We start from the raw sequence: 16,346 nt of genomic DNA, 5'->3' as shown, positions 1-16,346 counted from the left end.
CCAATCTCTGTGGTGTATAGTTGACTGATCAGTCTAACTGAGTTTCTACTGCATACTTCAAGAAAAGCTGCTTATAACTTAAAGCAAGGTCAGGGTTTGGTTGTGCCAGGATAATGAGATGTACATGGAGTCTGATTCTGAGGGGTCTGGCAGGAGGAAGTTACACTATAGAAAAGGGACAGCAAGGCACCAGCTGTGAGGACCAGGACAGCTATAACCCCATTGGATTGATGGGGGGGGGGGGGGGGGGAGGAGGGGAGTGTGGAGGAAGAGAGAAAAGGACAGCTGTCTACTGTATGAGAGTTTGTGTCTGTCCTCCAGCCAGGGGCCATGCACACCTCTCCTGGCCATGCCTATTAGAACTGCAGCAGCTATGGATAGGTGCTTCTCAGAGATGGTTGGGGTTGTCTTTGTTCTTGAGGACAGTCTGCATACTGAACCACTTGTTCCTAGTCCCACCCCCGAGCAATGATTTAAATGAAGAAAAACAAAATACAAGAGTTAAAGGACCTGGGAAGACACTAGCTAAATCTTCAAGTATAAACAAAATTAGTAGTATAACTGTATACTAAAATGAGAAATTGAACACTGTCAGCTCATATTGTTGATCACTTCTAAAACAGTTCTCCCTCTCCGTATGAGTTAGTTATAAAGTAATGGTAAATAGTACATTTGTCAAATTGGTTCCCTTTTAGAGTCTAACGTTCAAACAAATTATTTCATTAGGAATAACAACTTATCAAAACAAGACCACATTTTATATGAGAGCTTTATTATACATGTAGCAACAAAAATAGAGCAAGTAACTTTAAACCCTCTCCTGAATCTTTTTACTGTATCAAAATCATCTTTCAACTCCTTTGTAGTATGTGCAATTGAAGTATCCACATCCATGCAACGTCAAATTTTATTTGAAAGAAATAGCAGGATCTCTCCAACATAGTTTTCCTGGGGCATTTTAGGAATTAGTTATCCATTTTTTTAAAAAAAGCTATGCTTTACCGTTGAAACAGTTAACATGTACAATGCAAAATTTCTGAAGTTCCAGCTCTTCAGACACTTGAGGAATTTCACATATTTAAGCTTAAGGCTCAGAAATCAATTTATACAATATGCAAAGGTACTGAACTGAACCAAAGTAAGTATTTTTAGCTGTGCACCTCGTTATACATTTAAGTTATACAATTTTGGAATGACAGTATAAAGATACCCACTTGCAAAAGTTACTCTACTATAGTACAGAATGGTCTAAACTGTGCCCTGACTTATACCTGATACAACCTCAAAAATAGTTTAAGCACTCTTTGAGGGTGCTTCAGCACTCTTAAATTCTATTTACTTCAGTGGAACTTAACCTTTTGTTTTCACAACAGAACTTAGCCATAAACTTCAATTAGGGAAGAATGTCTATAAATCTCTTATTTTCTTTATTCCTTTCACTGGCACAATGTGCAGGTATAGGTTGCTTGCCTCAACCATGTAGTAAATTGTTCAGCAGTTTTGATCTTCAGAAAAAGCTGACTTATTAGAAACAAAGATCTTGCAATACTGACTACCAGCCCCAGATGTTTCTTTAGCTACAGCATTCTGGGATGTATCGCTGAGCTCATGTGATGAGGGAGATGAGCACTAAACAGTATGGGGTTGTGCTGTGTAAGTTTCCTATTCAAGGACTGAAAAACATAGCAAGCTTTAATCTTACTAAGTTAGCCCACATTTCTCTCTTTTGACCTAGCATAAAGAAGGAATTTAAGTCATACAATTTACACATTAAATACACCCCCACATTATTATTTTTTACATTTAGAACTGATTTCCTTCCAACAAAAAAAACCTGCTTTTCAACTCTGTATTGATAATGCAACCATGGCATACTGATGCTTTTCACTCTGCAATGTAATAATTGATTTCCTACAGCTATTTATCCTGACTTGTTAATTTAATGCATGACAGCTGGAAGGATTTTATATATTATTTCTCAACCTCAAAAAGCTCAATTTGTTTTTGTGTCCAGAAAAGAAATTGGAGGTGGCTCAAGACTTCTCAAATCTTCAAAAAGATATGTCAAACATGCTGAAAACTTACCATGTTAGTTACAGTTCAGATATTTATGAAATAAAATGAAATCTCTTTATTTCAGCTTAAAAGATGTTTTTTCCCAAGAAACTGCACTTTTCTGTCAAATGCACTCGATCGAACAGGAGAATTAGGTTCATAGAATGGATTCATTGCAAACTGAAGGGGGAGGGAAAAGACAATCAATAAACAGACTTTTGAACTAGGAAAAAAACCCCAGGTCTTACAGATAAGTATTCTTCAGCTATCAGTCTTAGAACAATTACTAAACGCCTTATGCTGAACCTTATCACCAGCTGTATGCAGAAAACCCTAGTGATATTACTGGAGATTTGTTCAAATTGGCATAATTCTGAGGCTCAGATGACTATCTTCCATTTAATGTACTACTGCAGACAATTCAGAGGATGGAGCCATTTTAGTAATTTTTATAACGATTTTCTTAGTTTAAAGACACCTATCAGACCCCAAGTACAGGTTGGATTTCTCTGGTCTGACACCCTTGAGACCTAACTGGTCCTGTGTAAGCAAGTTTGCTAGACCAAGGGAGTCAATTCTGTCAGTCAGCAGAGGGACTCTGGGCTCTCCCAGGCTCCATCAACAGACTCAGCTGAGCTCCCCAGCCTGTCACCTCCCGGCTCCACCCCCAGTCTTGGCCACTGGGGCTGCTAGGCTTTGCTCCTCAGGGTGCTGGGGCTCCATTGCCACAGGACCACCAGGACCCTGCTGTTCCAGGGACTGCTGTAACTTTGCTGCAGCAGGGCTACTGTGGCAAAGCTCAGCTGCTGTAATTTTCATCTGCTGCCCCACTGAGTGTATATTACAAGTGTTTAGACAAACTTACATAGTGGGGTGCAATCTAGTTCAGTGAGGGGCTCTCACCACCTGTCCCACAACTGTGGATGCCTCACAATGCTTTGTATCGTACCTCGCACTGACTCTGGGCTCCATGGCTTTGAAATGCACAAAAATCCCCTCTGGGGACTCTTGTACATTTCAAAGCAAGCACCTGCCACTCTTGTACATTTCAAAACAGACTTCCCACTGGCCCGGGCTGTATGCAGAGTTTTGCATTCCTCCTTTGAAATGTACAAGAGCCCCAATAGGAATGCAGAACTGCCTGTCTACTAGTCAATTGCATTTTAACATCCTTAGTTCACACTGGAGTTAGGAGGTGAGGGGAGCACGTAGGAGAAGGCGGAGCAGGGGTAGAGTTTTAGCAGGGTCCAAGTTTAGGAAGTTGGCCACCCTACTTCGGCCCAAAGGCTGGTTCCTCTGCCATCTTAAGAGATTTTTCAGGGATGGTTTTGCCCCTCTCTTGTAATGCAGCCTCCCTTTGAAATGCATTTTCCTGAGTTACCCCTTGAAAATGTTCTTTCCTTCATGCTTTGAGAACAGTCTCATGGTAAAAAAAAATTCTATTCTCACTAGAACACATTGTTCCTGTCTCCATCTGTCATTACTGCTCATTCACTTTAATTTGCGCCAATGAAAAGGAGCAGGAATAGTTTATTTTCTCCCTGCCCTTATCTGGTAAACAGTTATGATTTCATCCTAGGTTTACAACTCTTAGTACATAGTGTGTACATGTGTTCCATCACAGGGGTGGGCAACCTTTCCAAAGTGGCATGCTAAGATTTAACCCTCCTGCCCTGGGCTGCGCTGCTCTCCCAGAGAGGGTGGATGGAGAGGCTCTCTCCATCGGCTACCCTGCTTTGTTTTCTGCTGGAGTGGAGCCCAGGGCGAGGAGAGGAGCAGCACATGTGTAATACACAGACTGGATCTGGCATGGAACCTCAGGGCTTCCCAAGCTAGACTGAGCTGCCAGACTTTGGCCTTCAGTGCACGCGCATGCCTCCTTCTCCCGCCCCTGCACTCCTTTAGCTGTGATTGGCTCCCATCCTGGGGGCTGTGACAGAGCCAGGAATGCGCCATGAAGTTGTTGCCCCAGGGTGGAAAATGGGAAGGGGCCAAACTGCCGCGAGGGGCAGCTCAGCTGACATTTCCACTTCCGCGAGCGGAGACGACGCACACGTAATGCTGTGTTATGCACCGTGTGGTGGCCCACCAACATACCCAGACTCTCCCTGCCCACCTTCGAGCTCAGTCTCACATTTGCGGTGCACACGCAATGAATGGGCTCTCCTCTCCCATCCCCCGCAGGAAGCTGGCGCTGGCTCCAATCTTACAGAGGGTGTGATGCTGGACTCTCTCTTGTGGGTGGGTGGGGCAAAGGGGAGCCCGTTCATTGCATGTGCCACTGAAAATCATCTTACATGCCACTTACGGCATACATGCCGTATGTTGCCAACCCCTCTTCTATCATGACAGTGACCAGTGAGTTATTAGTTTTAAAATATTACCTCTCACAAGGCACATTTATACGAAGATTATTACAACAGCATGTCATGAGTAAAAATAGGGCATATTCACTCCCACAAATGCCTTCTGACTTTCAACCACTTATGCATTTTTACGTTTCAGGCACAGGAGTTGAAATGGTACAGTTTACACTATTTTAGGCTCACCCCAATCAATCTGGCTTTTAATGATAAAACCTTCACTCAAAATGAAGGCCTTCCCCTAGCCAGAGATGTTTATAATTCTGTATCAATTAAGCTTGATTAGATCAAGTCCAATAGACACAGTGTTAACTGCTTGATACACGGGCTGAGTATAGATAGTTTATCACCCTGGAACCTCTATGTCTACATTAGGGAAGCTATCCAAAATCTCCCATCATTGCCAACCCAAGAACTGCTGTAATAGAGTTAAATATAGCTTAAGTGTGTATGATAGAACACAGTTATAAGAGCTAATTCTTACCTTTATATACAAGTCATAGACATCATTAAAGAAGTTTTTAATTCCATCTTCTTGTCTTACATCATGAAGCATAATAAATCTCATATGTGGTACAATTAAGGAGGCAATTTCATTCAAAAAAATTTAAGATTAATGACTCTCTGCTTTTTCCCACCCAACTCCCAAGTAATTTTATAACCTAACACTAAATTTTGCAAAACTAATGAAAAATCTGACAGTATTTGAGGCAAGCACTCAGACCTCAATGCAGCAAATGCTTATACCTCAGTTTTATAAATGCAAGACATTGTTCTTTGGAAGCTAGAATTTAAAGAGGGATCTCCAGGAACATTAACTATAGGAAGCAGTACATTTTAATCCATAATTAAATCCATGCCTTTATTACAAAACGTGTTACTTCCTCATTCAAGTCTTTATTTTGTATAAAAATCCAAATTCTGAAGTGAATTTTTTAAATAATTCTAAGTAATGTTTCCACATATGTAAGATTAGAAGTGATTGTCAAACAAATGCAGTCATTTTTATAGTGTACATGGCAATTAACACCTGGTATCTGATATCCAAATCAAGCCTGTATATCTAAATAACTGGAACTATCCATTTTTACTGGATGTGTAGAGACCCCCAACCGTCAAGTAGTTATAGACAAGCCTCTTATTTGCAGCTTTAAAAAGATGTTGGAATTAGAGAAAACTGTATGAGCAGGAACAGATCTCTATACTGTTCCTCTGTGGTGGTATTTTTATAACTTATTCTTCTGCTCAAGCAATCCCGACCTCCTGCAGTATTTGTCCTCCTCCTCCCCCCTTAAGTTTAAGATACTTGGCTGGCAAGAAATTATAAATACAGAGAAAGGATATGACCTGCAGTGACAAAAGCAGAAACAAACCATTCATTAAATTTGTCCACTGTTTTCAGGTACATGTTGTTAGACAGCCACATATTCTCATCTACTAGGTCAAGAGCAGCATGAGCTATGAATTGGTTGAGATGACGATGATCATCCTGATACAGAAAACAGAATATTTCTTATAAGGAGTAGTAAACATAAATAAGAATAATCCACCTGCTGCAGTAATAGAAGTACATTTTCTTGCAGTGTGTACTCTCAACCTTTCTTCTGCAAGACATAATACGGTCTTTCATGAAATGCAAATACAACAACATATATTCCCAATACTTTGGTATCAGAGATGAAAGTTGAGAGAATGAGGGTTTTGTTTTAGTATAGCCCATTTTACTGAAAGCATTGTGCATTAAATACTAGAATTAAATATCACAAATGTAAATAGGTACAACTCCCTCTATGATAAATAGGAATATGGCATTTAGTGAATACCACAGATGAATCCATCCCTACCAGTGCAGAAACAATGCAAGTAAATGCAATTATGTGCTTAGCACTAGTTCTTACATCCTATAGTACAGGTTAAACCTCTAATCTGGGATTCACTGGTCCAGCAACTTCCATCGTCTGGCAGTACCACGGATGTCCGAGGACCAGAGTCTTGGTGGAGGGCTAGGCTCCCCACAGCTGGGCTGCATCTGGACAGCAAGGCACAACACAGCGGGGCCAGGAGCTCAGCATGCTATAACAGGACTGCCTGGAAGGACCAGGAGCCAGCGTGCCACAGTGTGGCTGCCCGACAGGGCCAGGAGTGTAGCAGGGTTGCCCCGTGGGGCCAGGAGCTCAGCACACCATAGTGGGGATGCCTGGAGGAGCCTAGAGCTCGGTGCACCATAGTGGGGTTTCCCAACGGGGCAAGGAGCACAACATGCCACAGCAGGGTTGCCCAATAGGAGTAGGTGCCTGGTGCGCAGGGAGGTGGGCTGCAGCTGGGCTGCCTGGCATAGCAGGGAAGGAGGTGGGGGAGGGGGGCGGGAATGGCTGGGCAACAAGGCTGGTGGCAAGGGGAAGTGGGCTAGGAGGCTGATGGCTGGTCCAGGGCTGGGGGGGGGGGGGGGAGGGGGGAAGCCAGTAGCAGGGGAGCAAGATATGACCTCCTCTGGTCTGGCAAAGTCCCTCACGCAGGACTGGTCAGACCCCAAGGGTGCCAGACCAGGGAAGTCCAACCTGTATTAAAAAATGGATTACTGAAAATAAGAGCTGGCTAAGACTATACCCTAAGCATTCAACAATTTAGAAACCATAGCTGTTCTGCCAGCATGTCCTATCCTGAGGGTATACTGCTCATGTGCTGCTCTTGCACTCACAGATCCACTCCATCCTTCATGGTTTTCACTAGGGATGTAAATGACTAGTCAACTATCTGACAAGCAAATGTTTATCGGATAGTCAACTGCTGCTCCTTGCCCTGCCCTTGCTGCCTCTGTCTGTGGTGGACAGAGTGCGAAGAGCCACATACCGGGGCAGAAAGTTGAGAAAACAAAAAAACAAAACCAGCCACGCTGGGGGCAAATAGGTGCCAGTACGCCATCCCAGGGAGGAGGCTCCAGTCTGGACAGTGTTGAGGTTAGGTGGAGGGTTGACGTTCTGAGCAAGCAGGCTTGTGTCTGTGAGGGTGCAGGAGTTTGGTCTGGGGTGAATGAGGGGCTCAGGGCAGGGAGGTTGGGAGTATGATGGGCTCAGGACACAGATTTGCAGTGTGTGGATGGTGCAGAAGTGTTGTGGCAGAAGACTGCGGATGTGGGGCTGCAGGAGTTTGGGGATGTGGTAGACTCAGGAGAGGGGGTTCCAGTGTATGACAGGCTCAAATCTAGGGTCGGGGGGGGGGGTCATGATGCTGTGGCCAGATGGGGGCTTGGTCCCAATTGGAGGATTGTTGGCCAGGCATCATTTTTAAATAAAATATTATGTCAAACACAATGTGTTTCAGCATTGTGTTTATTTATGAGGGGTGGGGAACCTGTTTTGAGTCAGGGGTCACTGACCCACAGAAAAGTCAGTCAGGGCCACACAAGTGAGATGCAAAAAACAACCCCTCCAAAAAATCCCAAGCCTCACTAATGTGGCCCCACCTGTGCTGGTGGAGGCAGGGGACAGAGTGCTGGGGCAAGGTGCTGGGTCAGAGACAGAGACAGCTTGGCCAGTACCTGAGGATTCGGGGTCTCAGGAAGCGCGCGGGCTACCTCCCTCCCTCTAACCTTATTCCCGGGTCCCAGAGCAGAGCTGCTGCTGCCACTGCTGCTCCCCAGGCGCTGGGCGCGTGCACTGAGCTGCCACCTTTGAGCGTATGCTGGCCGGGATGCCATGAGCACTCCCCCCAACCCGATGCCCCTCCTCTCCCTTCTCCAGAGCCAGGCATCTCCCTCCCGCTCTAACCCGATCCTCCCTCCCCCCCAACCTTATGCCCACGTCCTGGAGCCGAAGGCGCTGCCGCATCTGGAGCCAGAGCCGGAGCCAGAGCCGCTTGAGCTCAGTGGCCAGCTGCTAGCATGTGCAGGCTGGGATGCTGACTGTGACCTGGCCTGCACGTGCAGGATATGACGTAGCGCACTGGGAGCCATGAGCAGAACAGCGCAGGCTGTGAACATGCATGTGGTTCAGAGCAGCCCGGCTGTGAGAGTGGCTGACCTGAGTGGTTCCGGGTTCATTGGAAGGGGGGGCACTATGAGGGGTCTGGGGTGGCATTCCCCCTCCACCCCACCCTAGATCCTTCATAGCCCCCCCTTCCGGCATATCTGATAATCCGGCACCCCCTGGGTCCTAAAGGTGCCAGATTATCGGATGTTTACTGTATTATGAAGGATAGTAACCAATAATACATAGTGAACCCCTTTTCATTTCAGCTCTGTACTCTATGCTTCCCCCCCCCCCTTTATGCACCCATCATCACGGTATATGTGCTCTCTCCTCATAGGAGCCGTTACGTTACACATTCTCTAATCTGTATTTATTTATAAAGCAAGTCAATCAGGTCCATCACTACATACTTTGGGGACCTTATTAGACCTGAGCCGGTTTAGTATTTCTTTTAATGATAATTAAAAAAAAAAAAAAAAACCAACACAGTGGTATTAATTGTATGCTGTAATATTAGTTTTTTAAAAGCAAGCCCCCCCCCCCCCCCGAGTAAAAATCTAAACAATCCTCTACACTATCCTTCTAGAACAGAGTGACATCCAATGGCTGTATTTTTGAGGTGGTGAGATAAATCAAGGACAGCACGTAACACATGTCAAGCAACTATTAGTAGTACAAACTCAGTTCAAAAGATTCAGAAATGTATGCTTTCTGGAGAGACAGAATGATCTGTTGTTAATCAGATTTTTTCTATGTGAGTTAGGGATTTTATCCCGTTCTGCCAACATTTTCTATACAAGTGAGAATAATACAACATAGTTACCTCAAAGGGCTGTTGTGAGACTTTATTAATTCACTGAAATAATCAAATAGAAGCAGCTATATATACAAAGGATCAAAATCCACAAACCTTGGACTCTACTTTTCCAGAAGGTAGAAATTCCATTTCAAAGACTGGATTATCATGATGACCAACTATTACAAAGTAGAAACTTCCAGACATTGTCTTCAAAATAGTGACCTTTCCAAGAAAGAAGAGATATGCTTAACAGATATTTCCAGACATATGAAGTGTACATGCATTCAGAAAAGTCCTAATAAAAATTAGCTAACACAAAAGTATATTGTTTATTAAGAAGAGACCACATGAAGTAAACACATTTTTTTTTGTAAAAGTCATTTACAGATTTAAGACATCTGTGTATATTTAACTCTAGCCCTTACACAGTTTTGCATATTACAGCCTCAAGGTGTAGGTGACTAGTAACAACAACAAATAAATCTGGTCCTGATCTTTCAGTGACTAATGCCATGCTTGGTTTTTAGTACACTAGTTTCATTAACTCGGATCGAGGTGCACTAGGCTCAGCGAGTCTCTGCGGGATGGGGGCTTCACTTCTCCCTTGTCCAAAAGAGTGAAATTCTAATTCTGTAAAAACAACGAGGAGCCCTGGCATAACGCTTTGGTGGGCTGGAGCCCACTTCGTCACATGCAGCGATGGGGGGGGGGGGCTCGCCCCGATCACCCGACCCCCCGCTCGTGGGCTCAGGCCCCTCGGCCTGGCTCAGCGCAGCCCCCACCCAAGAGGATCGGGGGGGGAGGGGAAAGTCCGCTCCCGGTACCACAGGCAGGGGGAGGGGCACGGCAAGGCTCAGCCCGCCCAGACGCTCTCAGTGCGGGGACCCCCTCCCCCCTGCCCGGCAGCTCACCTGTGTCTCCAGCTGCCACAAGCCGTTCCCGATTCCGGCGCGAGCTGATGGCGTCACCGGCCACGGCGCTCGGCAGGTAAACCCCTAGCCGGCGATCGCGAGAGCGCTCGAGCCCCGTCGGGTTCTCGCGAGGATTCAGTCGGGAGGCGGTGGCGGTTGGTAACGGGCGAGGAGGCGGCTAGCTGCGTTCGGAGGCAAGTGCCGTTGCCGGCGCTGCTGCGGCTCAGCCGCGTGACGTGCGCAGTTGCCCCGCCGCCAGCCCCTCCCCCACCCAGCTCCGCCTCCTTCGAGCGCCCCCGTCCGGGCCGGGCGGAAGCGGGGTCCCCGCGCCTGGCGCGTTAGCGAAACACCCGCCCCTCGAGACACGGGCGGCAGCCGCGGTGCTTTGCCCGGCGTGCGGCAGCGTCCCCCCCCCCTCCCTCCCCGCCAGATGCCCCATCCCCACTGGGGGTGCAGTGAGCCCGCGTCTGCTGGGTCCGGCCCACGGCGGTGCCTGCTGGGTGCCTGCGGGTGGGCTCGGTAACGGTGTTTCCTGACATTCTTGCCCAGGATGGCTTCCGCTGAATGTGAAGCGTTGTCTCAAGACGAGCTCCGGAAAAGGCTTTATCAGACGTTTAAGAGCCGAGGTGTTTTGGACACACTTAAGGTGTGGTGCTTTGTTTGACAATAGTGTTGCATAGCGCTGGTCTCGTTCCGTGTTTCTCTGCGCCTATTGGGCACCGAAAACAATAGGCGTCAGTGAAATCCGTGATAGGCAAACCTTTTTTTTTTGTTATGTCGTACACGGAAATGCATATTTTGGCCCAAATCCTACAAGACGATCTTTGAGGAGCTTGGTGTGCAGGGAGCTCTGCCAGATGCAACAGGGCTTCACACAGGTGAAAATACCCAGCTGCACTGATCTGACATGTCTGGCATTGGAATTCCATTGTGCTATACATTTTATACACACAGAGTAAAACCAGGATCTGTCCCAAAGGACTTGCACTTTGAATAGATAACCAGGCAATGTATGGAAAAAATAAGTATTATTATTTCCATGGAATAGAAAAGGAACTGAGGTATGATAAGATTAAGTGTTTTGCCCAGTGATCACAATGGAAGCCTGTAGTTGAGCAGAGTTGAACCCAGCGTATCTTTCACTCCATTGTTTTGTGTCTTGTATTCTTGTCTCTTTACTTCCATTATGCTTTCACTTTCCTTATATTATACTTTTCTCTCAGTAGTCTTCTTCTTTCATAACTTGTACCATCCACCTTTTTTATTCTCAGACACTTCTGCATTCATATACTTTTACTACATTTACTTGACTCTGCAGGTGCATCTACACAGCAGGGCGTAACTCGAAATAAGTTACGCAAATTGAGTTAGGTCAATTGCGTAGCTTATTTCAAAATTGGGAGACTTTACACAGTACTTACTTTGAAATAGCGTGCTCTTCCTCCTACTTCCCTTACTCCTCGGATAATGAAGGTTACAGAAGTCAGAGTAAGAAGTCCTCCAGCTTGACAGTATTTCAACATTATTTTGAAATAATTGCCTGCTGTGTAGATGCAGACTACATTATTTCAAAATAATGTTGCTGTTAAGATGTACCCTGTGAGAGAGACCTAAGTAGTCCAGCTGCTTGGATCGTCCTCTCCCACCCATTAGCAAAAGGACTAGTGGTTTCTAGCAGTGTTCCCTCTAATTTTTTTATGTCCATCATGTGCAGAATGAATTTTGTAATGTGCACCAATATGGAGAGGATGTGTGGTGGGGGTGGGGCAATAGGATCGGAGTGTGGGAGGGTGCTCAGGATTGGGTGGTGAGAGCTCTGGCTGGGGGTGTGCCCCCTGGGGTGGAGATTGGGATGTAGTGTTTGCGGTGTGTGAGGGAGCTGCAGGCTGGGGCCAAGTGCTATGGAGTGTGCGAGCAGGCTCAGGACAGGAATTTCAGGTGGGGATGTGGGGTCTTAGCAGGAATTAGAGTGCAGGAGGGGGTTCGAGGTTGAGGTCTAAGAGGGAGTTAGGATAGTGGAGGGGGCTCAGTGCTGTGGCAGAGGATTGGGATGCAAGGCTCTTCCCTGGGTCAGCTCTTATTTGAGGGAGGAAGGGACAGGTGGCTCAGGGCTGCCCCACACTCATCTGCAAGCACTGCCTACTGACAGCTCCCATTGCCTGCGATTCCTGGTCATTGGGAGCTCCAGGGTCATGGCTCCATGGCAGAGCTGCTTCTCCCCCCTACACCGCCCATCAGGAGCAAAGCCCCTTTCTTAATCCAGTGCTGCTTCTGGGGCTGGAGGAGCGTGCCTCTGCCGCAGCTGTATGAGCTCCCTGCTGGCTCTGCTGGGGCTGAAAGAGCTGCTGTGGATGGCAGGGGGAAGGAGGGCAGTAAGAGGGAGAAGGTGTGCTCCCCTGGCCTCAGCAGGGAGCTGCCACACATGGTGGAGATGGGGGTCCCTCTCCTAGCTGTGGCAGCTCCATGCATGGCAGCCCTGCACCCCATGTGGGATTTATTAGGCAGCTGTGCAGCTTAGAGAGAACCATGGTATCTCTTTTTCTCTTCTCCTTTTGGAAAAGTGTCAGCATCTTCTTTGCCTGTTACTTTTGGATTGTGAATTTTTCAAATAAGGTGAAACTGAATATGCAGCAGTCAGGCCTGGTCTATACCTTCTAAACCTTAAGTTAACCTGGCAATATCAGGGCTGTGAAAAATTACATGCCCGCTGTGCTTATGTCACCCTAGTCCCCACTGTAGACGCAGATAGGTGAATGGAAGAATTCTTCCAGCAACCTAGCTACTGCCCTCTTCGGGGGGGGGGGGGGGGATAGATTTACTACAGTGATGGAAAAAACATGTCTGTTGCTTTAGTGATTGTCTAAACTACAGCAGCTTAGCTGCAATATAGCAGTTATAACAAATGCTTATACTGTAGTATGGATGTACCCTGAGGTAGTAGCAGGAAGAGAAGGTAAGATGAGAAAAGCAATTAAATTTAGTTTTAAAACTTAAATTGCATCTTTACAGAGGTTTGAGGATGATAGAAGAGTATGTCTTTTGGAAGAGAATAAACAGTTTATTTTAGCCCCATGTCTAATAATTATTGGAGTGGAAATTAAAGACCACCTAGACATTATTGAGGATAGACACGGAGTTGTGAGCCATTTTCCAAATTCTTTAAAAGCTAGCCTTAAATTAGAATTTGTTTGCTTATTTTGTTTCTTTACATCATACTTTTTAATTTAATATGCTGAATCTGTGTGGCTTTAGGAAACCAAATATTTCCAGCATTTTCTATTTCTGTTTTCACCAGACGCAACTCCGAAACCAGCTAATCCATGAATTGATGCATCCAATTTTAAGTGGAGAACTTAAACCACAACCAGTGTCCAGTGAAGGCAGTTCGTTGTTAATTGGAGCTTCCAATAGCCTGGTGGCAGATCACCTGCGCAGTTGTGGCTATGAATATTCACTTTCTGTTTTTTATCCAGAAAGTGGATTAGAAAAGGAGAAGGTGAGCTCTATAATCTACTATACAGGGCATATGTGAGATGATATTCATACAGGATTTCACATTTGTTAACTGATCCTTCCAATATCATTTTTAAAATTCTCCATTTGTGCAAAGGAAGAACCAAAGGTTTACCTAATTGTTTCAAGGCTTCTGAATTGCATATTAGTTTGAAACTCCTAGTCCAAATCACAGCTTTTGAGTGCCCAGATAAAAGGGTTCTACACTTAGGATAGTTAGTCTGCAATGTCTTCATTGACACTACAAGTGTTCCAGAGATGGTGAGTGTTCTGAAAGTCTGTATTTCAAAAGATAGCTTTGATTCAAATGGATAACTGGGAGATAGTCTTTTACATTGACAAGCCTTCATTGGAATGATCTTGAGGTGTGGAATTTGGCATTATATCCCAAGAGATATCCCTGACTGACATGTAGTTCACAGAGAGGAGCCCTGTTCCACCTTGGTTTTTGTATTTATGAAGTGGTAGATCAAATCTGTCTCAAGTGGAGCACATCCAAGGTTGATCTCTCTACCACAATAGAGAAGAATTACTTGTAATGTTCTTTACATTTTTACTTTTTTTGCCTTCTCTTTTTAAAAAGGTGTTTACTCTGCAAGATCTTCTACAGCTAATTAGGATCAGTCCAAAATCCAGTCTTTACAAATCATTGGTAATGTTTTTGATTCTGTAACTCTTATTTCAGGTATAATTTATGATTGAATATGCAGAGTAATAATCTAGTCTTTTTTTCCTTCTAGACTTCAGGAGCTAAAAAAGAGAACAAAAAAGGTATGACATTTACATACGAAGCATATAATGAGTCATCTATTTCCCTTAATAAGTCCCCTTTTTCCTTGATAGTTTAGTTTATGATAACAAATAAGCAATTGAAACTTACTTTGACTATACCTAGGTATTGAATACATTTGATTAAATGTTTGATTTTTGAAGGTAATTTATCATTAATTAGGATAGTGTCTTATGCGCCTGGTGGGGTTTTCCTAATTTGTGGCGTATATGACATATTAATGTTCAACTCCAAGCAAAACAATTACAAATTCCTGTATTACAAATAACAAATTTAACATTTACATTCTGATACATGTAAAACTTCCAGAGACTATAATATTTTTAAATATTGTAATGCTGGGGAATTCAGATGCTGTGTTTTATTTTTTACTCCCTTGAATTCATATAGTCTGCTTGGGCTAGCACCAAGACAAATTTTCATTTAATTTTTCTTTGTCTTATATAGTCCACAAATCTATATTTAGGTGCCTAAACAAAAGTGGCTTTTTTTTTCCTCAGAAACACCAAAAACCTGCAGCTCTTGTTGATTTTAGGTATTAGTGGTAATTTTAATCTGCTCCTTTAGTGTATGTCTACACTGCCGAGAAGATTGAAGCTGCTGCTGTCAATCTTTCAGGGTTCGAATTAGCTAATCTAATGAAGACATGCTAATTCGAACTGAGAGCAGCGGTCCGATTGATGCTGGTAGTTCTGCTTCGACGAGGAATAAGGGAAGTCGAAGGGAGAGTGTTCTCCCTTTGACTTCCTGCAGTGTGTACAGTGCCAAAAGTCAAGTTAAGGTACTTTGACTTCATCTACACAGTTAATGTAGCTGAAGTTGCATATCGTAATTCTACCTTATCCCATAGTGCAGACATACTCTTAGTGGGTTTGGTGGCAAAAGTAGCAGGAATGTTCAAGGTGAGCTTTTTTACTAATTGTAAATTTACTAATTTACTAATTTTACTAATTTACTCCTGCATCTTTAGTATTAATATAATTAAGAGTTTTTACGTTGATTTTTATTAAACGATTTCTTGTGTTCTTTGATGATGATTTTATCCTCACTATTTAGTTTTTTTTCTTTGTGTAGTAAAAGTTTTCTTTGCCTTCAAAAATTCATTTTGTTGTGGAAGAGAAAAATAAGTAACATACTGTATTTCTAAGGTTTTCTTATACAGATGCTAATGGAGTTGACAGAGCATCATCTTTATAAGGAGAGGCGCGACACAGAAACTCAGACAAACTCAATACCACCTTATAGAGAATCTCTTGGTAAATGGAGCTTTCATAAACTATTTTCCTCAGCTCAATACTGTATCCATTTAGCATTTCACCATGCCTGAAGTAATAATAGACACTAGAATGCATTCCTCTCTGGTATTCTAAAATAAACCAGGGAAAGTGAGACGACAAAAGTTCTGTGTTTTGGATCTTCAGTTCAAATCCTTTCCTGTGTATACTAATTCTGAAACAAATCCCTGTGTCTATCCTATACGTATTATTTTCAATATTATGTGCCTCAAATCGCATATGCCTAAATATTCAGTTTAAGAACATTCGTAATTAGATTTGTTTGCAAGATTTTTGAACATTTTTTGTTTTTTGAGGGCTGGTGGAAATACCAGTTAATTGAAAGTGAAACTTTTTACAGGAGCATATCATTTTTAAAGAAACTTTCCTTCAGATCCAGGATGGAATATCTGCCAAAACAAGAGACCCATTTCAGAATAGTCTATAACTCAGTAGTAAAAGTACTCACATGTGAGCCCCTGCATCTTTGACGTTTCATCTAAACGTCCTAACCGCTGGGCTGTTAGCTATTCTGATGTGTATGTATAAATCTTGTTTCTTTGTAAAAATATCTGAAGATCTCAGTTTTGCTATGATGTAGAACATATTTTATGAGATCTTAAAAATTTTTGTTGGACAAGAACCATTCATAATTATAATTAATTGCTTCCAA

General features: G+C 43.9%; 2 protein-coding genes across 3 annotated transcripts in view; one reads left to right on the top strand and one right to left on the bottom strand.

Annotated features, from left to right (window-relative positions):
- Positions 1–751: 751 nt before the first annotated feature.
- On the bottom strand, positions 752–10,261 carry TRAPPC2 (trafficking protein particle complex subunit 2). The gene is made up of 5 exons (XM_075914672.1): positions 10,097–10,261; positions 9,297–9,407; positions 5,764–5,907; positions 4,903–4,989; positions 752–2,235 (listed from the first exon to the last, which is right to left on the bottom strand). Exons 2-5 carry the CDS (start codon positions 9,387–9,389, stop codon positions 2,137–2,139), a joined length of 423 nt encoding a protein of 140 aa, XP_075770787.1. The 5' UTR covers positions 9,390–9,407; positions 10,097–10,261; the 3' UTR covers positions 752–2,136.
- OFD1 (OFD1 centriole and centriolar satellite protein) overlaps positions 10,201–16,346 on the top strand; it is a 74,140-nt gene continuing 67,994 nt past the window's right edge. The window contains exons 1-6 of one of the 2 annotated variants that reach the window (XM_075914537.1): positions 10,201–10,290; positions 10,646–10,742; positions 13,392–13,592; positions 14,193–14,261; positions 14,350–14,380; positions 15,548–15,655. In XM_075914537.1, coding sequence (XP_075770652.1) covers positions 10,647–10,742; positions 13,392–13,592; positions 14,193–14,261; positions 14,350–14,380; positions 15,548–15,655 — 505 coding nt within the window. In that variant the 5' untranslated portion in view covers positions 10,201–10,290; position 10,646. Of the gene's footprint in view, positions 10,291–10,335; positions 10,743–13,391; positions 13,593–14,192; positions 14,262–14,349; positions 14,381–15,547; positions 15,656–16,346 lie in introns of those variants that run through there. The other variant, XM_075914547.1, reaches the window with a different exon arrangement.

Source organism: Pelodiscus sinensis, chromosome 1 (genome assembly GCF_049634645.1).
Source record: "Pelodiscus sinensis isolate JC-2024 chromosome 1, ASM4963464v1, whole genome shotgun sequence".
NCBI classification, from domain to species: domain Eukaryota; kingdom Metazoa; phylum Chordata; order Testudines; family Trionychidae; genus Pelodiscus; species Pelodiscus sinensis.
This window is presented reverse-complemented; position numbering and strand designations above follow the sequence as displayed.

Coding starts and splice junctions, on each gene's coding strand:
- TRAPPC2 (XM_075914672.1), bottom strand. CDS start 9,389: ATGTCTGGAAGTTTCTACTTTGTAATAGTTGGTCATCATGATAATCCA. Junction 5,908..9,296: donor CTGGAAAAGTAGAGTCCAAG/GTTTGTGGATTT, acceptor TTTCTGTATCAG/GATGATCATCGTCATCTCAA. Junction 2,236..4,902: donor TCTATGACTTGTATATAAAG/GTAAGAATTAGC, acceptor CTCCCCCTTCAG/TTTGCAATGAATCCATTCTA.